The sequence below is a fragment of the Podarcis liolepis genome (genome assembly GCF_965112155.1).
Source record: "Podarcis liolepis genome assembly, chromosome: 10".
In the NCBI taxonomy this organism is placed as follows: domain Eukaryota; kingdom Metazoa; phylum Chordata; class Lepidosauria; order Squamata; family Lacertidae; genus Podarcis; species Podarcis liolepis.
This window is the reverse complement of record NC_139562.1, coordinates 22,907,514-22,932,641: the sequence shown is the minus strand read 5'-3', so window position 1 is coordinate 22,932,641 and position 25,128 is coordinate 22,907,514. Positions and strand designations below refer to the sequence as shown.

The following is a 25,128-nucleotide window of genomic DNA, read 5'->3' as shown; positions in this document are numbered from 1 at the left end:
CACATGTAATTCCCCACTGCGAGCGGAAGAAAAAAAGTCTGTACAGGACAACTGATTGCTGCAAAAACATGCTGTACTTCACAGTCTTCATCGCATCCTGTCACAACACCGACCTCTGAAACGGTTGCACAATTTGGTGCAATCTAAACAGAATGTAAACAAACAGATTTCTTCCAATTTGCCAAAAAATAATTTATTCATGTGAAAACCGATTTGGAAAGTTGACAGCGTTTCCCCAATTGACACAAAGCAGAGTGTAACGAACAGTAATACTGGGGCCAGGGAGAGGTAAAGTGTCTAATGTTGTCAGTTAAGCAAGGGCAGTGTGTTTTGAAGCACCCCTGGAACAGCCAGGCATCAAGTCTTTGAAAAGGACTGCCTTGCAAGAGGACTAATGCAGCGTGGAGCCCAACCGCTTGTGCTGAAGCTTACAGCTATGCAGGCTCAAGGCAGACCTTCGCAGTGTGGCAGAAGTGGATTGGGCACACTTATTTCCTTGGAATATAGCCTTAGCCAGGGATGTAAGAACAAGCATGCGATCTCAGCGCTAACCCACCCTGCCGCACTCCCCAAGTTGGAAGGAGCATCTTTCAAAGAGGAGAGCCCTTTCTACTCTTCCGGGGTTTCCAAATTGTGCGGGGATCTGGCATGCGCACGTCAGTCTCCCCGACAGAGATATTCAGCCTTCACCACATGTGAAGGCTGTGGGAGGGGCATCAGTGAGGGGCTGGAGGCAGTGTGGCCAAGGACGCCCCCCCATTTCTCCATCACATGACAGGGATCAAGTAAGGGCCTGTGTCAAAATTGCTTCCCCCACAGGTTAGCGCTGCTGTCTGTCTTCACCCCTAGTAAGCCAAAACCATGTGGGTGACCATCTTGAATTTCTGAGGCGGTTCTCACACAACTGCTCCCCCCCCCCCCAGCCACGCTGTGCAAAGCAGGGAGCAGAACGAAGTACTGCAGCCTTTCTCAACCTGTGGGTCCCCAGATGTTGTTGAACTACAACTCCCATCACGCCTAGCTAGCAAGGCCAAAGCTCAGGGATGATGGGAGCTGTAGTCCAACAACATCTGGGGACCCACAGGTTGAGAACCGCTGAAGATCTACATCAAAGACCCTGCTCTTTGTGGATCTCCTCAATCAAGCTACCGAGTATCTTTTTTTGGGGGGGGGGGGAGAAGAGAATGGCAGTGTGGTACATCCTGAAACTCGGAAAAGGTAAAATAAAAAAATGGAGGTTGCGCCAACACGGTGCCTTGCAGATGTCGCTAGACTCCTTTCAGCTCCAGCCGGCACAGCAAAGATGCTGACAGACACCATCCAGCAGTGTCTGCAGGGCGCCACGTTGGCTCAAGCATTGGAGCTTGTGGCTTTCCTACTAGGCCACGTCAGCGTCTTCTAAAAAGTACCTCAGGGATAAAAGCAAAAGTGGAAGCATGAAGTACCACAGACAGCCTGATGTTGCAGCCAAGGGGCAAGGAGCAAGGCCTTCCTACCTCTCACACAGCAGCCTTTGCCAACGTGAAACTACCCAGATGTTTTGGACTACAACCCCCTTCAGTCTGAGCCACCACAGCGCTGGCAGGGGCTGATGGGATCGGTAGTCCTAGGCGTTTGGAGGTACACTCTGGTTTCTCTTCAGGGCATATAAAATCTTTTCTACACGTGTGGCTGTCACCAGGGTGGAGAAAGCTGTTCTGATGGATAGGACGGCAAAGGGGAAATAATGTTTTAAAATGTGGGAGATGGGAGGAAAGAAGTCTTTTCTTTTTTTTAAGGAGACGCTTAGGAATCAAGCCACCACATACTGAAGATGGTGGAACAGAGCAACACACTGCTGGGAAGGCGTACAGAGCAGTTGAGCGCCACAAGTCAAGGAGAGGCCTTTAAGGTAGCCGTAACATGATTCAACAAGGACATTCATAAATAAAAACATTTTTTTCTTTTTAAAAAAAGGTATCACTGTACATTAAGTTTCTATAAAGGCATTATTAGAAAAAGAACAGGAAAAAAATCCCTTTCCCCAAATTCATGCCTTAACAATTAAGTGTTTCTTCCCCTTCGGTCTCAGCAGCACACAAAGAAAACTGAGGTGAAAATCATTGGCAAGGAGACATGCAAGTCAGCAGACACAGAGTGAGTAAGGTTTTCTGAGGTGGGCTGAGGGTTTGACAGTCCCAAGTGACTCAAATAATTTTGTGGTGCATTTTTTAGATCCAATTTAAATAAATAATCTCTCCTTTTTGCAATCTAGGCTGACCCGTTTCCCTGCCACCAAATCCAATCAAAGAACAGGTAAGGTAGCAAGCAGTGCGCTGGATCAAACCAGAGAAACCCACAGATCTATCCCATAGGTGCCCATTATCCCACGGGCATAATGAACAGAGCTTATTTGGGCAAAACTCTTAAGACACATGGGAATGGACAGCACACTGCTTTGCTAAACAAAACCTGGGGAAGTCGCTGCTTGAAACGAGCCTATGTACATTGACTTTTACATGTAGATGCCCTGGGTTGATGTCAGATAACAAGGCAGACACAGCACCGGATTTGGCAACAGGTATCACCCAGAGCCTAGTGGCCTTCTACTCCCATGCCATGAACTTCCAGGGCAGACCTACACCTTAAGCAAAAGAACATGCCAAAACCAGCTGAGCTCTCCTCTTCCCTGCTGTAACATCTAGATCGATTTGCCTCAAGCCCCGGCACCGCTAAACTGAGCACTTCCCTGCTCTCATTCCAGAGTGTTGGTTGCTGCTAGCAAGGCTCAGTGTGACAACATCAGGATGCTAACCTTGTTGAACTAGAGATTATGGAGAAGGGAAGACCTCAACCTAGAAAGTCTGCACTCTTTTCTGTCCTTGTAATGCCTTTGGTGCAGGCCAAAGAATCACTCAGATCACTCCGTCAGGGTTGTGACTTGGATGACTCCCTAACGAGAAATTAGGTCTTTACTTCTCTCACAGGATACTGAAAAGTATTAATCACCCCAGCTGATTGGAGAAGGACAATATCAGATGATTACCCCTTCCCTTTTGATTGCTCATAAGCCCATTCAAACTCCTAGCATCCTAAATTTTAAGGACTCCGGTAAAACTTTTGATTATCACCCTCCTCTGTGAATTATTTGGCTTTGCATCTCTCCCAGAGACGCAGCCTCATTCTCACACATCAGGCAGTTAAGAGAAGAATAAATCAAGTATGGAATGCAACTGCACTGTTAAGACACGAACAGGTTAAATTAACACAGGCAACCTGGACAGGACAAACATTCACAAATCAAAATAAAAACACAACAACCATTCTTTATACAAGAGCGGGCTAAGGATCTGGGCTGCTTCCAAAGGTTCCTGCTGTGTATTTTGTAAATACAGGGCCAGGTAGAAACCAGGAGGCAGGTGCTTGGCACAACGCGTTTACAACACACACATACACACACACACCAAAACCCAGCACTGGACTGGCCCAAGCCTGATTTATAGTGTCAAGTAATGAAACAGCTTTCCCCTGACTTTGCTATAAAAAAGCTGCAAAAAGGGGGTGTCAGTTGTAGCAATCTGGCTGCTGTCGGGTGTCCAGATGCAATTTACAAGCGACTGATAAGAGCCAGTTTATAAAGTTATCAGCATCAAGTGGAGAGGCATGCCCCAGATTGTTCCATCTGAGGCTGCAGGTGGGGGGGGGGCGGGGTTTGCACATTTATATGATTCCTACGTCCGCCGATAAAATTCCCTCCACTGAGACAATTAGCATAATAGGAAGACAGCAGATTTGAACTCCTCTCTTGGATTTGCTCATTTTCTACCCGCAAGATTTATTTTGTGGAGGGCGTATTCAAAGCTGAAATCACCCACCTGCAGCCCAAAATGTTGTAGTCCGAGAAGGGGAGTGGGAGATGAGTTTTAAGATTTGATCCTGGTGATTGCCAAAACTGGCTCCAAGAACCAGAGGTAAAACTGGGGCGTGGGGAGAATGTCTCTCTGGCCAGTTCTGCAAGCCCACTATAAACATACAGGCACCTCCAGGTTGCAGGTGGCTGCAGCGTATCTTCAGGTGGTATTAGGGCATTCAGACCCAAACTTTGCAGCAGCAAATTCTTTTGTGGCCATCAACCGCGGATGTAAGTGACAAAGTAAACATTAGCTGCTTGATGTCCTGAAACTCCCTTCCGCTTAGTGGTCCTTCCTTGGACAGTTCCGTTGAGTGGCGCAGAGAAGGGGGAGGTCAGCCAGCCAACCTGCGCAAACGCCTCTCTGCCCGCAGCATCTTTATTTCATTTACTATTAAAGGCGTGATGAAGAGCACCGTTAAACCAATCTGCGAGAAGAAAAGGGGTTAAGGATGTTAGCATGGCTGCACACTGGTTCAACGCCATCGTGGCATTTGCTCCCCATTTCACACACAGGGGTGAAAACAAGGAAGCTGCCTTGTACCAGGTCTGTCTAAATCCAGGGCTGGCCATTCTGGACTGGCAGCAGCTCTTCGGCAAAGACTTTCCCTAACACGTATGTGATCCCTTTGAACTGGCAACACCAGGGATGGACCTGAGACTTTTGCAGATGAAGAATATGCTTTGCCACTGAGCTATTCCCCGTAAGTGAAACCCTCATATAGGCATGGATCCATGGAGAGTGTGCTTGTATGGTGTGTGCATTTGTCACACCTGCATTTCATCCACTTCCCTCTTTTTCCCCAGACACCCTAAAATGTTTGTACAGCACAAATTTTGTGTGCATGACTCAAGACACCAGCCCCACAATGTTCAATGAGACTTGTAAGCCTGTAGAGGATTTCAGCCTGAGCATGCAGTAAGGCCTTCAAACACATTCTCTGTATTTTATTGTGCTATGTCACTTAGATATTTGGGGGGGGGGGCATAGAAAGTTACCAACGAATGCAATAAATAATAGCGGCAGCGGTAGATCGATTACAGGCCAAGGTTTCTAGTCAACCAACTTTCTGAGGGACACATTTTCACATTACTGCTGCACAGGATACAACTCAAACACAAAAAAGTAGCATCCCAATTTCACATGACAAAATGTTTAGGATGAAACAACATGTGCCATGTGGGCAGGAGGCAGTGGAAGAAACCTGACCAATGGCCACATTTTGAGAGCTGAGGGGCTTAAATGCCAATGAAGTCAAGTTGCCATTTCTGCTCACCTTGGGGGCTCATTCACAGAAATGACTCCACGTGTGAAATGGAGGGGAAACAATCTGTGTGAGAGAACTGCACTGTGGCAAAAATTATGCGTCAGAATTAACTGCCAGGGTCCTGTGCGAATCAGCTAAGGAAAGGCGACTGTGTGGTTTGGTAGAACAGTCTTGAAACAGCGACTGTGGGAATCTCTCCCACCATGCCTAACTTCTCTAGATGAGAATAAGACTCTCTGCTTGTTGTTTCCTGACTTATATCAATCTGTCTTCAGTAAATTTGCATTTTCCCAATGGATTTCTGGAAAGCAATGAAGGGGCATGAATAAAAAGAACAGGTGGGGCAATCCATCATACCTGCCCCCTTTTCCCCATCCCACAAACACTGTCAGCCTCCACATGTATTGTTCTCATACTGGTGCTCACCTAACTCATGTGGTTGCTGTAAATTTATAGCAGTTTGTGCGTGAAGCAGAGAAGATACATGAAGCGTTACGTGAAGCGTATCTGAACACTTGAAAGCGCAGTACAAATGTTTAGTATCTTTAATCTAAAAATCCAACGTTGCATCAGTTTTCAAGTAAAAATAAGAAACAGCAACCAGGGCTCTTACCATCAGGCTGAAGAAATAGAAAACCGACATCCATTCCAATTTATCGTGAATCAAAGATACCAGTGACTGAAAAGGGAAGAAAATATGAGAGCTATTAAGGCTGTCAAGGGCTGGAGAACACAAAGAGACTCTCCCCTCCTCCCCATATGTTATGTCCCTCTTGCTTTTCCTTATTCAAAATACAACCCAACACCTCCTCATGTGGCTACTCCTTGCTTCCAAAGCTGTCAGGTTTCATCTTACGAACTGTGCTGCTATCCCCCAAAGGCCTGTTGACATTATTATTTATCAATCATTTATACAGTGCCTACAATTTTGTAGGTGCTGCAGAGTGATTTAAAAAACAGTACAGTCTCTGCCTGCAGGTTCAAAATCTAACAGACAAGATGTAGAGGGGTGGAAATGTGCCAGGAACCTTTCAAATTTGCTGTGCGGAAGGGGGGTGGAAGGAAAAACAAGCAAAATCAGGTATCAATTCTTAAACATGATAATGCCTAAATATAACCTTTCAAATTTGCTCTAACGTCTGAGTTACTGCCGCAATCCAGGGTTAACCAGAGGCTGTAGCAAATGGGAGGAAGAACCCCTGAAGAACCGAGGGACTCTTTCCTTCCCTCAGCATAATAAAAGACATACAACTAACAGAAGTGGCAGAAAAGTTGACATGGTACAAACAGATACGTCTTCATTTAGAATCATAGAATTGGGAGGGAACCCAACCCCCTGCAGTGCAGGAATCTTTTGCCCAACGTGGAGCTTGGACCCACAACCCTGAGATGAAGAGTCTCCATTTAGTAAGGATATAAAGCTGCCTGATATTTATTCATTCATCTCAAACATTTTCTATCCTGCTTTTCTCTTAAAGGGAACTCAGAGGGGCTAACAGCAGGGCAGGGGCAACAGCATCTGGCTCAGGGTCCCAATACACCCCATCCAAGGCCTGCAGCGGTACCTCGGGTTAAGAACTTAATTCGTTCTGGAGGTCTTAACCTGAAACTGTAAGGACTATTTACAAAAACACTACAAATTGTATGAATGTTAAGAAATTGCACGATTTAGAAAACTAAGGTTCCAGTAACTCGATTGAAAGATATAGAAAATTAAGTGATATATAAGAAAAGATCGAAACTTAAAGTAATACTATGTTTAAATTTAAGTTACAACTATTTGATAAAAACTACTTGAAGTCTAGAAATATAACATTTGAGAGGTATAAATTAAGAAATGAAACAAGGTAATAATTTGCTGGCACTTTTAGTACAAAGAACGCACGGTAGGGAGATGTGAGGAAGTCCAGTTAGTTATACAAAAAAAGGGTTATGAACAGTTGTGCTTTTTCTCTTTTTTTTTTTGCTTTGCTATATTATTTGTGGGTGTAATTGTATGTCTTTTTTGTTTGTTACTTCTTTGGTGAAGGGTTTTTATGTAACTGTTAAATGATCTTCTATTTTATGTTTGAAAACTGAATAAAAATATTTATTAAAGCGTCTATAACCCGAGGTACCACTGTATCTATCTGACTCTTGGGACCCTCTCCAGGCCCACCTCCTCTCCCCAGGTCACACCCTTCACCCATCCCACTGGAACGTGTCCTTCAACACTGGCAATGCCTGGACAGTGGGGAGAGAGGGTGTGAGTGTGCGTGGAGACACGTCCACTCTGCAAAAGCAACATTTGCTATTGTTGCTTTGCTTCCCTTCGCCTCTGGCCTCAACCACCACCGTCATGTGCCCCCTCCCCCGGAAGGCAGTGTGGTCCTCGGGCTGGAAAAGGTTCCTCACTCCTGTTTTAGGCGGGCAGAACATTTTTCCTTGGCCTACAAGCAGAGCAGAGCAGCTTCATCCCTCTTCAGAAATGAAACCAAGTGCTTATACTGAGATTCTGCCCCTAAGTATGTCTTTTACATCGCCGTGAACCCCCACACGTTCGACGGGATGCGCGCACTGGGGTGGGCGGGTGGGAAAGGTCATGCGCCTCACATGCAGCCTTTAAGCCTCTCTCTTTTCCAAGGTGTTTGACATACTCCTGCTGTTAGCTTCCCACTATGGAAGACAGCCCCGCTTGCGGAATCTCAGCTGGTTGCTATGGAGATGCATTGTCAAGAGATAACGGCAACCTCAGGTAGAGAAAGAAGCGGAGGATGCGATTCATCAGGCACAAAAAGCTCTCCCCCCCCCCCAGCCTGGTTCCTTCAGGAACGGGTTCAAGTTCAAAAACTGGAGAGCGGCAGAGTTAAAGAACTGGAATTCTAAAGAGGATCCTTGCCATTGTGATCTTCAGGCAAGAGAATCACCTGAGAATCCTCATGCTGCCTTGATCGGAGAGGAGAGGCGTCCGCTTCTGAAGGGAAAGGCACTCCAGAGACAGCGCAAAGCCAAGAGGGAATTTCCTTCCCCCTCCCACAGATCAGCGCTACTGATAAGTTGCTGGAATGCTCCCTGGGGCCAATTCAAAACCTACTTACAAACAAAGACGTGAACTCCGGCCCCAGCGGGCTCCTTGGCACTCCATTACGGAAACCGTAATGGTTACCTTTGCCAGAATGTTAGCTGCAGTCTCGTACCATACGGACATTTCCCCAGTTTGCCCTGTGTTCTCTTTGGCTTGCACTCATCTGCTCCTGTTACGCAGGGCGTCAGTAACACCACCACAGACACATCCAAGTGCCTCTGGCTTCTACATAATTTTAAGGAGTCTCTTAGGAGGGCAACACCATTAGAACCTTCCTGACTCTCAGGATCCCTCTCAGTGCTACAATGCTATGATACGATGATTCTCCCTAACCACTTTCTCCATGGATAATTTTATACATCTCTCATATATCCACCTTTCACTCACCTATTTGTCCTATACTTTAAAAAAACCCTCCTAACTTTGTAACTTTTCCTTGTAGGTGGAATAACTCCAGTCCCTTGAACTTTTTGGCTGCGCTTTTCTAGCCGTACAATCTTTATTATCAGGATTGATGCAGTGAAATGTTACCGGAAGGAAGATCTTCATGGTGGCTAGATTTTTAAAAACCTCTGGCAGCCCATTTCACCCTTTAAAAATGTGGAATATCAGAACCTTCTGCTCTTTGAAATTTCAACAGGTGCTTCTGAACCCTTCTGAATCTCACCTGGCCCACAGCTGCTCCAATGCTCCCAGTGCCATCCACAATCCCCGTCACAGTCGCCAGAGCCTCGCTGCTTCCTTTCACCATCTCCTGACGCCCCAGGTCTGCAGAAATGGCGGAACTGATCATATTGGAAGGGCCTCCGATGAAAAAGCCTAAGGACAATCGAAAGAGATTAAAGAATTGAGACCACTGCAAAGGATGGGCCTGCTCTCTGTTAGGAAGCCAGAACGTTTTTCATCTGAACTCGTTAACCCTGCCATATACCCTACAAATACCCACGAAGGCACCTTTAATTGAAATGACTCAATTGAAAAGCAGGGAGTTCCACAATTATGCAAAAATTGTGTGTTATTTTTGATGGCTCCTTCACAAATCAAAGAACCTTGCAGCACCTTAAAGAATGAAGCATTTATTACGGCATAAACTCTCGTGGATTAAAGTCCCCTTCACTGCAGGCACGAACCTTTATCCCACGTTGGCAGGTTTGTGTATGCACAAATCAGCCAGGAAAGGCTGGCTTACAGGTAAGCCAATGCAATGTCTCCCTATGTGACCAATGTCCCTATGTGGCCAATGGTCAAGGATGAAGAGAGCTGTGATGCAGCAACATCTGGAGAATGCCAGGTTGGCTATCCCTGCTCCAGCCCATCTGGTCCATCTCCATGAGAGGAAAGGAGAAGAGAATATGCACCACCCCCTTCTTGCTATGGCCAGGTGAGGATTGCAGTGCCCTAGAAACCTAACAAATCACACTTTTACTCCAATACAGATGGCAGGATGAGATCTGCCTTGTGTCCAGCCACAGCCCTTTCTCCTTACCTGTTATTGCCATGAGAACCGCATTGATAAGTTTGTCGTTTGGTGAACCTATAAAAAGAAAGGAATCATAGAATCACTGAATTGCAGAGTTGGAAGGGACCATGAGGATCATCTGGGCCAACCTCGTGCAATGCAGGGATCTTTTGCCCAACACGGGGCTCGGACCTGCAACCTCTGAGATTAAGAGAAGAAAGAAATGCTTCAAGTTCGTAACTACCCTTTGGAACGAGTCTGAAAAGATCAGGAAGGAATGAGAAGCTGATCATTAAAGCTGCTTCACCAAGGCTTACCGGGAAACTAGCTTGATCCAGCAGTGCTCATCTTATGTCCTCATGACCAACCAAAAACTCAACCTGGCCAAGGCGATGGGACACCACATTGAATACAAGGCTAGTACTGTGGCGCTTGGGTTCCTGAACGGCTTAGCTGTCAAACAAAATCGGCTCCCAAATGCTACAAACACGGAAGTAAGTCTTCTAGTTTGCAAACATTTTTCAGAAGCTGAATGTCCAACATGGCTTGGGTCCAACATGGGTCCTGCAACCCATCAGAAGCTGCGCCTTGGTTTTTGAATGGTTTTGCGAGTCGAACGGACTCCCAGAACAGTCTAAGTTCAAGAACCAAGGTACCACTGTATGGGCCAGTGAACTGCTGGAATCGCATCAGTTCTTTTGATCAGTAGGAAAGGGATTGAAAATGATATGCAGATACATGGAATGATCCATAGCGAACTTGGGTCCCCAAAACACTTCAAACGACTGGCTGTTTTGGATGAATTCTGAAGAACAGAACCATTAGGAAGGACTCTGAAACAAGCACATGTTTCTGTTTTCTTTTGTTTAAGTCTTTTGGATAACTCTAAGGATACAAATGTTTTGGCATCTTGTAAGTTTATTTACTTTTTCACAGCCTACTTAGAAAACGAGCAAAAAAATTATTATTTTTTTAAGGGAAGGAATTGAAATCAAAACTATCAGTATCATAGCAGCGTTATAAAAATCTACGGGGCACCTGCACTCTGCATACTATGCACAGTTCTGGCCTCCTCCTCTCAGTAAGGATATTGTAGAGCGGAAAAGGCTACACAAAATGGGGAACCAAAATGATCAAGGGATAAGAAAAACTGGGGCTTTTTAGTTTGGAGGAAAAAAATGGCGAGTAAAGGAGGGCATGACAGAGATGCATGCAATTATGCATATTGTGGAGAAAGTGGTCGCAGGTAAGCTTTCCTCCCTTTCTCGTAGTAGTAGAACTCTAAGGAAGGTGAATGTGGGAGCATACAGGACAACAAGCCCTTTCCCCACGCAGTATGTAGTTATAACATGGAATTCACTCCAACGAAACGCTAACTGCTACTAGTCTCTACTGCCTGCACTGTCTTGAGGCAGAGGGCCTATGAATGTCACTTCGCAGGAATCCCTGATGGAGAGTGTGCTGTAAGACGCAGTTCTGTGCTTCCCACAGACATCTGGTTTGCCATGTAAAAACAGGATGCAGGACTAGGTGGGTCTTTGTCCTGATTCAGCAGGACTTTCCTTATACTCTTAAAACAGCCTTTGCAGGCCTAATAGGCTGGAGCAGGGTTTCCCAAACTGGGGTCTCCAGCTGTTTTTGGAGGTCAGTTCCCATAATCCCTGACCCACTGGTCCTGCTAGCTAGGGATGATGGGAGTTGTAGTCCAACAACAGGTTGGAGACCCAAGTTTGCAAACCCTGGGGCTGGAGGTTTCCCGCTGCTAATTTATGCATTGCAGTTTCTCAGACTGAGAATGGAAGATTTTCCACAATCACCCATTGCATGCCTGGAGCAATTATTCCCAAATCCAGGAAGCCGCTCCACAATACCTGCCTCAGCACAGTAAGCAGGAGCAATACTGCTACTTTTCACTGCCATCTAGCTGGCATAAAATTTGAAATGCATCACCACCTGCTCTTATTGGTACCACGGCATTCACTTGAGAAACATGCAAGAAAGAGGAAAGCTGATCTTTCTCTTGCCAGAAGATGATGGCCAGTTACACAACACTCTTAAGGTGCAGAATTCTGCCCATTAAAGAGTTCAGTGTAACTCACAAGAGCAGACTGCATAATCCTATGCCTGCAATATTTGCACGCAGTGAAAGACATTTTAAACAGTTTGCCTTGCAATCTGTGGGGTGCAAAAGATGGTCCTTGAGGAAGTGCCTAAAGGAGAGCGATCAGGACGAAGATTCTATTTGTGTGATTTTTGCAGCTGATGTTAAGATTGCAAAACAATGAGGCACGGGAAGGAGCAATGGAGAACTTCTGAAACAGCTATGGGATATTAGCTCCACCCAAGGCATGATGGAGAACAGAAACAACCGAGAAAAGATAAACATGGTATTTTACAAGGACAGGAAGAAACACCACAGACAAAATAATTGCAGCACACAGGAAGAACAAGGATGTGGTTTGAATGCTTCACCTGTAGATTTATTAAGCATTTAATGTGTCAATACGAATGGCAGTCGTTAATATTGCAGTTGTTGCATAAGGGATTGTTACGGCTGACTGGAGTGCAATTGAAATTAATAAGAGTTTGGAACGCAGAAATAAAGTAAATCATCAAACCATCAATTCTAGCACACGAGGGACCATCTAAATTATATAATTTGGCATCTGAATGATTGGTATTAGTAATTGTATTATAATTTGGCATTGTTATAATGAGGCTATTATTGGATTATTGTAACTGAAAACTAATAAAAATTATTATCAGCGGGGCGGGGGGGGGGGGAGATTCTATTTGTATACAGCCTCAATCCTTTCTGGCCAGATGAAAAACTTACAGGGAGATCCGACACTGCAGCAATAAAAGCTCCGTAAGCCAGAGTGGTAACACTACCTGATCTCTACAAAAAAGTCTCCAAGTCTGGCTTGCTCACTGATCTGAGCCATGGTGGAAACTACTTCTGATGGCTAGAAAGCTCTCACCTACCCCACTTTAAAGGAGGTTGATGTGGCACATGGAATGCACAAATGGATGCAGATATGCCTGTGTACAGACACAACACACAATGGTGTTTCCTCCCTGCAGGTCACCCTGTATGGCCTTTTTCTCACTCACCCAAACTTTTGTTTGGGGGCTTCCCCAAGACACTTGGCTGACCACTGTTGGGACCCCTGGGTCTGATCATCCAGCAAGCTCTTCTGATATACTTCATCTGAACTCAAGGCGACCCCAAACCCTTGCCTTATTAGACAATGAAGCACAGTCATAACACATTTCAGCTGTCTCCTTGATTCCATGTCATTGAAGCCACACCATGTGTTGAACTAGAGAAGACAATGTGCAGGTCACACATGACCCCACGCTATTAAACCCCATACCAAGCAGAGAAGTACTCACGGCTGTATCCCAAGAGAGCTGCAATAGCCAAGATGAGGCTAACGGCTAACACCGGGGCTCTCTTTTGCAATTTGTCAGAGATGAAGCCTTGGATGGTGCCACCTGCAGAAATAAAAGAGACATGGGGCCTTCTGGGTAGAAGTGCAGAAGACACTCACTGATGTGCCTTCAATGGCAACTGCAATAGCAGGCTATAGTTTACTACAAGCAAAATACAACACAAACGGAGGATCGGATGTCACTGTTTAAAAGCAATGTGGCCTAGACATTGAGGCCTGACCATCCTGTACAGCTTCATGGGTCTCCTCGTTGACTCTGAATTCATGCCCAGATTCCAGATGTGGAAGAACACGTCACCCCACAGATGTTGCTGGACTCCCAACTCCCCCCAGTCCTAGCCAGCAGTGTCAATGGGAGATGTAACCCAACATCTTGTGGGGGGCCAAAGCTTCTCCATTCTAGTCTCTCATCCCATCCCAGACCTCTGCCTCCTGAGTTCACTCTCATACTAGGTCTTAAGAAGTACCATATTTTTCGTTCTATAGGACGCACATTTCCCCCTCCAAAAATTAAGGGGAAATGTGTGTGCGTCCTATAGAGCGAATGCAGGCTGCGCCGCTAAGCCCAAAGCCAGAATAGGAAGACGGAGCACTCCGGAGCGCTCCGTCTCGCTGCTCTAGCTTGGGGATTGCTGTGCGCAAACCTCTGTTGGGCAGTGGGGTGCCTTCACCCCGCTGTCCTGCAGAAGCTAGCAAGGCTGTTCCCAAGCCAGAACAGCGAGACGGAGGGCTCCATCTCGCTGCTCTAGGTTGGGGACGGCTGCGCGCAAACCTCTGCAGGGCAGCGGGGTGCCTTCACCCCACTGTCCTGCAGAAGCTAGCAAAGCTGTTCCCAAGCCAGAACAGCGAGACGGAGGGCTTCGTCTCGCTACTCTAGCTTGGGGACGGCTGCGCGCAAACCTCTGTAGGGCAGCGGGGTGCCTTCAACCCGCTGTCCTGCAGAAGCAAGCAAAGCTGTTCCCAAGCCAGAACAGCGAGGCGCTGCGCTCCAAAGGCTTCAGGGATCTTTGAGGATGGCGGTGGGGGAAAGCAGCGATTCCCCCCACCGCCAGCCCCACAAGCTCTGGTGAATGTAGCTTGAACGCACCTTGTTTTAGAGGGGGAGAACAAGAAAAAATTTTTTCCCCTGTTCTCCCCCTCCTATGGTCTGGTGCGTCCTATGGTCCGGTGCGTCCAATGGAGCGAAAAATACGGTATATCCTAAATGCAGCAAAACATATCATGAATAACAGGCAAATAGAAAGCAATTTAAACCACTGAGCCGGTACAAAAATGGTGGCTGCTTTTTCCCTCCCACCCAAATCTATACTCAAGGAAGGAAAAAGGGGGGGGAGGGAGCAATTGCATGTTGCTCTGCATACCTATAATCCCTCCGACATCATACCAGATCGACAGCTCATCAGCTTCCGCCTCCTTCCATCCAAAATTGTCATAGAGGTACAAAGGCAGCCAGAAGAAAAAGGAGTAGTTCACTAGCTTTAAGCAGGCATAGGCCAAGGAATACTGAAAGAAACGCAACCCAATGGAAAGCTGTTAGAACTGAAGCAACGCGAGCATAGCAAGCACACCATAATGGGCTAGGAGGAAGGAAGCCTGGGTTCAAATGCCCAGCTCTGCCACAAGGTTCACTGGGTGGGCTTTAGGTAAAGCCTTATAGAATCACAGAGTTGGAAGGGACCCCGACGACCACCCAGTCTCAGTCCCCTGCAATGCAGGAATATGCAGCTGTTCCTTACGGGAACTGAACCTGCAACCTTGGTGTTATCAGCACCAGGCTCTAATCAGCTGAGCTACCTTGTGTTGCATCTCTGTGCCCAACCGGCTTTTTTATTGTGAAGACAAAAAGGGAAACCTCAAGAAAGCGGACTTTTAGAAGACATCTGAAGGCCGACCCGTTTAGGGAAGTTTTAAAAGTTTGATGTTTGATTTTTGATTGCGCTTTTAATATTCTGTTGGGAGCCATCCAGAGTGGCTGGGGAAACCCAGCCAGATGGACAGGGTATGTATGTATGAATAGATAGATAGATAGATAGATAGATAGATAGATAGATAGATAGATAGAAGGAATTTCTTGAAGTCTCAGAGACCCCAGATTAAAAGATGCTGGTTGCCCTCACTAGATGATTGTCCTTCAAGCAGGTTTCTTCCAGATGTTGCTGCCTTTCATCCTTGGCCCACGGCTCATGGGGGCTGGAGTCTTGACAACATCTGGAGGGCACCAAGTCAGGGAAAGCTGCAGAGATCCTTATGGAGTACACAGACCAGGGTGCCACCTATTCCTAACAACATCAAGAGCCCTTACCAATATAACCCCAGGTAGACAACAAGCCTGAAAAAATCCAATAGGCTTGGGCTGGCGTGCGTTGCTGCTGCTGCCACTGTTGCTCAGATCAGCTGCCTGAATGGAGTAATTCTGATCGTCGTTGTCGTCGTCGTCATCACTGCTACCAATCAATGGCTCACTGACATCTTCTTCCGCAGAACCATCGCCCTCTTCGCCAACGTCAGGGAGGCCTAGAAGAGCAGAAGGGGCCGCAAATCAAAAAGAAAGGACAACACCATCCCCTCTCCCAACGATCGCTCTTTTGGGTCATTTTCTCCTCCCTTCTGATTGGCTCGCTTGCTCTCCCATACCTCAGTCCTCCTCCTTTGGCTTAGAAACTCTTCTAGATGGTGTTCTGCAGAGTCGCCAGTTTCTACCCCTGGTCTTCTAGAGCACTCGAAAGTATCCTGTCTGATCCTGGCGTCGGCTCTCTCTGCTTTGAGTGTCTGGCCATTAGTTGGAAGACACAACAAATTAGTGCATTCCCTATATGGCTGCGGCTGAATGTCCCCAAAGTACTGCATCGCTGACAGTGCTGCTGGTACTCAAAAAGCAGGAGATACTTTAAGTCTCTCAGCAGCAGTTCTAGCGGAGGAACAGGGAGGAAGACTCTGTGCTGTAGGCTTGCTAAGGAGCTACTTGAGTTAGTTTGCCACACATCCAATGTTAACCTGCTTCCAGATCTGCCCTGCCTCTACAACTTCCTCTGCCCTTAGCAGACACACACATGTGTGCACACATGGGTATCCCACCCCAATCTCATCATTGAACTTGGAAACTCCTAACCTTGGAAAGACTTAGTAGCTTCAGGGAACAAGAATGTTGGGAGAATGTAAGAATAGCCTCACTCATATTTCTCCATCAGCAGCCATTCTATCTGGTAACAACGCTTTGGCTTAGAAACTCTTCTAAGATGGGTCTTCTGCAGAGTCACCAGTTTCTACCCCTGCAATGCAGGAATCTCAACAAATAGGCATCCATGACAGAGGGCCATACAGTTGTCCTAGGTCAGGGTTTCCAAAACTTGGGTCTCTGGCTATTTTTGGACTAGCAGGAGCCGGTGGTCAGGGATGATGGGAAACTGTAGTCCATAAACAGCTGGGGATCTGAGTTTGAGAAACCCTGTTCTAGACACTCTTTGCAAACGGATGTTTGATTGGAAACAAAAATTAAAAAGGGAAAAATCAAAACAGGGCTTGCCTCCTGCTTGTATTGAACCATTGCTACTTGCTCAAAGTAGCTCTCCACCTGCCTCCTGCCTCTTTGCTCACACAGTTTTGCTGCTAGTGTTTTGTTGCATATTTGTGTTTTCATCTCTCTCTACTGCCCTGCTTTTGCCTGGCTAATTGACTCGACTTTGTGAGAAATGGGGTATGTAAATGGTTTAAATAAATAGCTCCTGCAACCCACTGCTTCTCAGTGCCACTGCCTAAGATGCAGTTTATAATAATAGCAGGAGCTGAGCACGTGTAGAAAAAGTTTTGGAGTTTTAGCAACATATTAAAGCAATGTCTAACCCACCTTTTAGGGCCCAGTGGTTTCACTCGATGGTTTACAAACAGTTTAGTGCACATGACATCGTCATGAAACAAAAAATAATAAATGCAACAAATTACATCAAAGCTATCCGTTAAACAAAAACAAAACAGCAGCAACTAAAACTTTTTCCAAGTCCAAGGACAGCTTTAAAAAAGTGTCTTCAAGTTTCATTTAAAAAGCAGCAGAAATGAAGCCAGGTGGACTTCCCCAGGGCTAGAGTTCCAAAGGTGTGGGGCAAGCACTGAAAAGGCCTCGTTCCTGATGCAATCCTTGCAGTCCTTACCTGCAGGGCAGAGCAGGGCCTCTGAGGCTAATCTTAACACTCTGTCCCTGAGATAACCTAGCCTCAATATTTTTTTTTAGGGCTTTAAAGGCCAAAAAGTGTTTTAAGTAGGATCTGGAAATGAATAGGCAGCTGTGTAACCAGTACAGAGTTGGTGGAATGTGAACTGAACCACTATCATCCACAAGTTATACACTTAATGCAATAAAAGGAGATTGGGTTGCAAGTAGAAAAGTCAGAGGATGTGGTCACCTCACTGCTACTCACCTACTTCCTTGGGGGAAATCACCAGGCCAAAGAAGACAATGATTCCTCCAGCAAACTGGACTGAAGCTGTCACCAGGAAGGCATACTGAAAGAGGGGAAACAAATGCAGAGCTCTTACACATGTATTTTTAGTCTCTTCGTCTTAAAAATCGTCTTAAGAATTAGGGTTTTTTGTTGTTTTTCTATTTTACTTCATGTCTCTACTTGTAATTTAAGTTGTATTGTTTAAAACCTGTTAATTGTGAATCTGATAGGATTGGAAAGTGGGCTGAAAGGCAGTCTAAATAAGTACACAAACACAAAACTCCATTTATTATTTATTTTCAACACTTCATGCCAGTAAAACAGATTTACAAGTTCCTTAAAACCATCAAAATGTAAGAGATGTACAGAACATGAAAAATGGCACAAATAAACACAATGGAAAAACTTTAACAGAACTACTTGGTTTGGTGTGGCCAAAAAAATGGACAAAATAATAAATGGAGTTTTGTGTTTGTGTATTTATTTAGACTGCCTTTCAGCCCACTTTCCAATCCTATCAGATTCACAATTAACAGGTTTTAAACAATACAACTTAAATTACAAGTAGAGACATGAAGTAAAATAGAAAAACAACAAAAAACCCTAATTCTGAAGACAATTTTGAAGCTTAGGGGCCATCACCAAAAAGGCCCATTCTGTCTGTAGGATCACAAGAAGGTACTTATACCCATATCTTAGTGATTAGGAAGTTTCCTATGGAAGAAGGAACTCAAATATCCTTGACCTAGACAATTAAGGGTTTAGAAGCAAGTGGTAGCAGTATGAATATAGCTCAGGAGCAAATCTGCAGCAGCTGAAGTTAACAGAGAACAGTGGCATAGCTAATCCCAAATACTAGTTTAGTTGCCATGTTTTGGAGCAAGTGGTTTCCTGGCAGCTTTCAACGAGAGCCCCATGTAGACTGAATTGTAGTACTCCAGATTAGAGGCTACCAGGCTATGCACCCTGATATTAGGTGCTTCTTTTCCAGGAAGGTAATGATTAAAGAATCAGCCAAAACCAACAGAACTTCCTTCTTGGCCACAGCTCCAATCTGGGCATCCAGGAGAAGGTCCAGACCCAGGAATAGTCCTACGTTAAGAACATCCTCTTTGGGTTGGAGGGGACAAACAGACATTCCCATCACCAGAGCCACAGCTGCCCACCATGAACAACCCAACCAGTGGTTTCATGTAAATATTAAGACAAAGCTGGAGACAGCATCTCCCTTGAAAATGAGCTCCAGCAGGGGGACCCATGGTTTTCAGTCTTGCATACCAAGACTAGCTCTAGTCCATGTGGAAGGCAAACAGCACTCACTTCGTAGCCATACTGCAGAACTGAAGAGGCAAGGAAAGCTCCAAAAATGTTGCCCACCGAGGCACAAGCACTCCAGAGACCAAACACAAGCCCCCTCCTGAGTGTCCAAGAGAGAAAGAAAAAATTGGTTAACTGCTGAAAATGAAGACAGAGAAGAGTCCAATATATGAGGCACACCCAGTGAAATGCTCCTCTCCACACTCCCTTAACAGACTTTGCATGCATGGTTAAGCCTTCACGGGTCTGTCCACTTCATTGGGAATACCAACATTGCTAGCAGAGAGATGCTCTGTGTGTGTCACCCAATCATTCTTGGATTCCAGGCTTCCTAGAAATACTGGCCCAAGAGGTCTGTTTTCAGTGAACTGGGCACTCCACCCAATGCTGCACACCAGAGATAATGCTGCCATTTAACCCTTGTCTCTACTTACAATGAAAATTAAGGCAAACCAAGAGCGTCTAACAAAACAAATGATTCTGTTTACACAGAAACTTGAGGAAGATTCAGAAATTACCTCAGGACTGCAGCTCATGCAAACACATATTATTTATATATGTACAGTGGTACCTCGGGTTACATACGCTTCAGGTTATAGGCGCTTCAGGTTACAGACTCCGTTAACCCAGAAATAGTACCTTGGGTTAAGAACTTTGCTTCAGGATGAGAACAGAAATCACGCTCCGGCGGCACAGCTAAAGTGGTGCTTCAGGTTAAGAACGGTTTCAGGTTAAGAACGGACCTCCGGAACGAATTAAGTACTTAACCTGAGGTACCACTGTATATGTGTATTTATTCATTAGTGTTTTTGTTAAGTTTGAAGATCTACTCCAGTGCATATCACAGGGATGGGGAACCTGTGCCCCCCCCAAGTTGTTGGACTCAAACTCCCATGAGCCCTTGCCAGCATGGCCAATGGCTAAGGATGGTGGGAACTGTAGTTCAGCAACATCTGAGAGCACCACAGGTACATTGCAAAATGCACAGACAGAGGAGAGACAAGGCACAAATGAATAGGAAGTGACTGAGGAGGAACAAACATACCCGGCTTTGCCAAACCAGTTTCCCATGACAGCTACGACACAGGGCCAGCCAGTTGACTGCAGCAAGCCGTTCACAATCCACAGGAAGCAATAGAACCACTTGTTGTAGAAATGCAGCCATTCAGTGACAGTGCCAAAAACAAACACCTGGGAGGAAAGAAGGTGACGCGGTTAACAGCAAGGTGAAAGCAGCCTTGCAAACAAGCCTACAAAACTCACGGGCCCACTGTGTTAATCACTTGTGACCTAAAAGAAAAGAAGCAGCAACACTTCTGTAAAATATTTCCCTGATTAGGATCACCTGGAGCTGATCCTTGCTCACTATAGGAGACAAAGCAAAGAGGGCACTAATTTACAAGACCGTGGCTTAAGAGAATAGTTTTGGGGTTGCTAAAAGACAATGGAAGGTGGAAGAAATGAACCAGTTTAAAAGGAAGGAGGAATGTCGAGGACAAAGAGAACCACACAGGTGAGCCACACAGACCTAGTAGGTCAAAATCAATCTAGGCTGCATTCAGAAGGAATGTAAACCTAATTACCAAGGCTGAAAACAAGTAATTCCAGCCAATTATTTCTAGATGCTATAATAACCCGGTGCTTCCCAATCTCTTGACTGAATTACCAACTAAGACCTGAAGCATACAGACATGTGCAAGCAATGGAACTGAGATCCCAGTTGAACCAACTTAATTTGGAAAGGCCAAAAAAGATCTCACTGCAGAGTGGGTTTGCAAAAGCCTGCATGAACAATATGCACTACAGTCAGGTTTCATGTCTTTTCTTTACTAGCTTGGTTGTGCTTAACCAGCTGAAGCCTTGCAGTATCTGAACATGTGCAGTATTGAGGATTTTTTCATGAATCTAACAACTCCCCTTGGCCAGAGGATACAAATTTACCATACACAAAATCAAAAGATGCTGAAAACCCTAGACTCCTCATTGTCTCAGGAATAAGTCTGACTACAATGAAATTTTCCATGTCAAAAACCAAGTATTGTAGGAACTGCACATCTCTTCCCAGCTTGAGCTGAGATTTCCCAGCTTACCACGACTGCAGAGGAACACATGCCGAATGACAGGACCCAGCGCATATTCAGACGATCCCCAACAATACCACTGATAAAAAGACCCTTAAAAAAAAAAAGAGGAAAATATTACCATTTAACAATATGTAGTCTTTGAACTATGAATGCTTTCAACACAGTAGGCTTCAAGGTATCGCACTATTCTTTGTGGTTTGCATTCTAGAAGAGGCTATATTGTATTCTAGAATTCTATATTGTATTCTAGAAGAGTTCAAACCTCTGAAGGGCACCAAGTTAGGGAAGGCAGGAATTCATCCATGCCCTGGCTTCTGCAAAGCCACACAAGTATTTGGTGGATCCAGAGCTTAATTCAATGGGAAGGATTGTAGCTGGGTGGCGGAGCATCAGCCTTATCCACAGAATGTCCCAGCATCTTGAGGAAGGCCAGGTGGACTCCTGTCTGAAACCATGGCAGTCTACTGTCAGTCCACGTAGGCAATACTGAGTCAGATGGACCAAAGATGTCACTCGGGGTAAGGCAGCTTTCTAGGTTCTTAAGATCCTACAAACGTACACCCCCCCCCACACACACCAGACCTGAGGGGGTTGTGATCTTCTTTCTCTCTCTCTTTTAGACAGGCTTTTAGAGTTTGATGGGGAAAAGGTTTCACTCACCACAGCGTACGAGAACAGGAAGATGGTGTCCAAAGTTCCAAGGAAGAGTGTGGCTTTCCTAGTATCGGGAAATATATGGCTATTGTTCCAGAGCTGCAGAGAGAAGCAAAAATCACCCCAAAATAGGGATCTCAAATGTGCTGATGGGATAACCGAGCCTAACACCAACTTAAAAGTTACCAGGGATAACCAGCACGACTCATCTTCCGTGCCCCAGCCTTCATCAGAAGCACCAAGCAATCTCAGTACTGTAACACTGACTCCAACCACTAGAGGTCAGTCCCTTTTGCACTTTAGATAAAGATGTTAATGTTTTTATTCCTAAGGGCTCTACTGAAGAGGTCCTACACTGTCTTACTTTTCAAAGTACAAACACACCCCACCTGGAATTACCCAGAAAGGGCTGCTTCACATTTGACACTTACTCTTAACTTTTTTTTGTTGGGGGAGACGTTGACACCATGATTCTGATGCAGTTCTCCACTGAGTGTCGACTGGTTGGCAGACCCCAGATCTGCGCCGTGTCATGATGTTAAACAACTTTTCACTTTGAACACAACTTTTTGAATGTAACCATCAGCTCTTTGGGGGCATGGGGCACATATGCGAACTGGAGAAGCTACTGCAGACACTATGCATGCAAAGCAGCCATATGCATGTATACAATACAATGCACACTCTCTTCCCCCCTCCATACCAGTAATTAAAAGGGGGGAGTTGGGATCCCCCCTACGCCTACTGTGTGGGCTGAGAGATCAGCTTTTCTCCCCACCTGAAATCTGTAGGAAGACACACATACACACTGCAACCATTAGGCTTGGGGGGAAGCACTTCTTTCAAGATGAACTTAACCAGGGAGCATGGAAAGAGGAAGGGGCTTTTAAGGTACAAAGGAAGCTCTCTGTGGGCACATCTCTGCCCAGAGGCACCATGTTTGTGGCCCTTACTGTGCCATTACAAACAAAACAATGTGCAATGACAGATTATAATGCTGCTTCCAAGTGACAACTTGCAAAGAGCCAAGCCATTTTCCATATGGTTATCTGGAGCACAAATCTCTAAAATCAAGGGATACGTTAGTCTTCTGACACTACCTAAAGGCATAAATCAAGAGTGCTGATGATTGTATTGTTACACCACACACAGCCTTTTGAAAGGACTAAGGGACAAGGGTATAGGTTAAGTGTGGAGTTGTGTGTACTTGCCCTGAATCAGAAAGGGAGGCAACCTGAGCTACTGCATGCCAGTGTGGTGTAGTGGTTAAGAGCGGTAGATTCGTAATCTGGGGAACTGGGTTCGCGTCTCCGCTCCTCCACATGCAGCTGCTGGGTGACCTTGGGCTAGTCACACTTCTCTGAAGTCTCTCAGCCCCACTCACTTCACAGAGTGTTTGTTGTGGGGGAGGAAGGGAAAGGAGAATGTTAGCCGCTTTGAGACTCCTCCAGGTAGTGATAAAGCGGGATATCAAATCCAAACTCCTCTTCTTCTTCTTCTACTCAAGAATCACTGGATGCAATTGCCTTACTCCAGAGTAAGAATGCAGAGGATCGCAGCCTTATGGCAACTTGCAGACAGCCAACTTTAGTTTTATGTAGAGTTAGGTATGGTCAACTGTTGGCCCCTAAGTAAAATCTAGGCCCCCCAAGCAATTTGATCTGGTTCTTGGCAGCCCGACTCACTTCTATTATAAGCACGCTAAAAATGTTCCCCAACCATTTCTTGTGCATGGAAGAGAAAAATGTCTCCCTCCACCTTGTAAGCAAAGGGGCGATTCCACTGTGTTAATCCTCCTTTTATAGATTTTGTTATGTGGCACCCCAGCTATTCCTGAGCACTTGTTCTCCACAGCTCCGACACCATGATTGGCAGACAGTACTTGCCCGCTTCTGAGAAAGGAGCCCATTTGGGTGGCAAAATACACATCTGCCACTGTCTCACTCACAGTCTGGAGGAAAGGGAACAACCCAAGAATACAGAAGCTGGCACAAAAAAAATATAGTGTTATCCTATTCAGGTTTATCTGGAGGCAAGTCCCACCCATTTCTATAGGATCTTCCTTTAGAGCCATTGCTGCTGCAGCTGCTAAAGGACGACAGTCATTTGCCTCTCTTGCTTCCATTAAAGGAAAATTCCAGGCATTACAGAGCTGGGTGAAATCTTAGAAAGCCTAGAGTGCTGAAAAAGAGAACGTCACATTGTCTCCCTTTCCCTTGCTTTTGGCGGTTTGGATGAATACATCCAACGCTGGCCAAAGTCAATATTTAATGGAGTCAAGATTACCTACGTCAGAAATCTTCTGAATTCTGCTTATTGAGAAACCAGGTTGACCTCACACAAGCAGGAGAGAGCAAAGTGTGCCCCCCCCCCCAGCCATTCTTTCACATCACTGCTCCTATACAGATGTCACGTGGGACACAATGCAGTGAAATCAGCCCCATGGAACCTTCCTCCAATAGATCACTCTCCTGCGACAACAGGATGTAGTGCTTGGATGGTACCCAAAGAAAGCACAGATGATTTGTTTTGGCTCCCACAATGGAGAAGGGAGCTTCCCCTACCAGGTGACCAATTTTGTGAAATGAGCTACCACTTCACAAGTAATAGCTGTTGGGCCCACCCCTCCCTGGTGGACAGAAAAGCATCCCTTTTGGGGGCAACCTGCAGACCTGTAATATGAATTTTATATCCTAGGTTAGCCCTATTCAAACTAAACCCATTGAAATGGATGGCTATGACTAACTTACCTCATTTGGCTGGAGGCTGGGGGAGCTGTTGTTATGGGGAAAGGGGGTCCACTGGTTGGATATGCTGACCTTGACATTGCTAAACGTCTTCCGGGAGGCATGGAGCAAAGAGTAGCTGGGAAAATTAAGGGGGTGGGGAGGAAGGGAGAGAGAGAAAGAAGGAATATCACACACAGGTTATTTTCTCATACCTACAAGAATTGCTATCTGATTTCCTGAGAGGTGCTGCCCTTGTCACTTCCAAAGAACTTTTGGAGCTTGCCATTTTTTGTGGCAACTGGTTGTCATTTATTCTGGTGGTATCCTTACACGGGGAGCTGCCCAGGCATTCAATGATTTCGGATGATGGATGTAAGATGCTCACATTAGTAGTCATAGGACCTTTGTTTTGCGAGGCCTCCTCCGGAGGATGTTCTGTCTGGCGGAAACCTAGTCCCTCCTCATCTACATACAGTGGTGCCTCGCAAGACTAAAAGAATCCGTTCTGTGATTCTCTTTGTCTAGCGTTTTTTTTCGTCTTGCGAAGCAAGCCCATTGAAGGATTAGCGGCTTAGCGCTATTAGAGGCTTTTAGAGGCTTTTAGCGGCTTATCTGCTGATCGTATCAGCTGATAAGCGGCTTAGCGCTATTAGCGGCTTATCTGCTGATCGTATCAGCTGATAAGCGGCTTAGCGGCTTAGAAAAAGGGGGGTAGGGGAAAAAACCAGCACGAACTCGCAAGACATTGTCGTCTTGCGAAGCAAGCCCATAGG

At 45.7% G+C, this 25,128-nt stretch overlaps 1 protein-coding gene and 1 long non-coding RNA gene across 5 annotated transcripts in view; one reads left to right on the top strand and one right to left on the bottom strand.

Moving 5' to 3' along the window:
• Positions 1 to 167: 167 nt before the first annotated feature.
• The window catches only part of SLC37A3 (solute carrier family 37 member 3), a 30,946-nt gene continuing 5,985 nt past the window's right edge, over positions 168 to 25,128 (bottom strand). For 2 of the 4 annotated variants that reach the window (XM_083462040.1, XM_083462041.1), the window contains exons 3-15: positions 24,377 to 24,491; positions 21,633 to 21,725; positions 20,979 to 21,062; positions 19,934 to 20,079; positions 18,892 to 18,988; positions 17,548 to 17,632; positions 15,438 to 15,649; positions 14,497 to 14,638; positions 13,077 to 13,178; positions 9,708 to 9,755; positions 8,889 to 9,040; positions 5,771 to 5,836; positions 168 to 4,317 (exon numbers count right to left, since the gene is read on the bottom strand). In XM_083462040.1, the coding sequence (XP_083318166.1) occupies positions 4,225 to 4,317; positions 5,771 to 5,836; positions 8,889 to 9,040; positions 9,708 to 9,755; positions 13,077 to 13,178; positions 14,497 to 14,638; positions 15,438 to 15,649; positions 17,548 to 17,632; positions 18,892 to 18,988; positions 19,934 to 20,079; positions 20,979 to 21,062; positions 21,633 to 21,725; positions 24,377 to 24,491 (1,435 nt within the window). In that variant the 3' untranslated portion in view covers positions 168 to 4,224. The remainder of the gene's footprint in view (positions 4,318 to 5,770; positions 5,837 to 8,888; positions 9,041 to 9,707; positions 9,756 to 13,076; positions 13,179 to 14,496; positions 14,639 to 15,437; positions 15,650 to 17,547; positions 17,633 to 18,891; positions 18,989 to 19,933; positions 20,080 to 20,978; positions 21,063 to 21,632; positions 21,726 to 24,376; positions 24,492 to 25,128) is intronic. The other 2 variants (XR_014516300.1, XR_014516301.1) reach the window with 2 other exon arrangements.
• Positions 9,060 to 12,304, top strand: LOC310687242. Its single transcript, XR_014516322.1, has 2 exons — positions 9,060 to 9,602; positions 11,940 to 12,304. It is a non-coding gene; the product is annotated as an uncharacterized lncRNA (long non-coding RNA).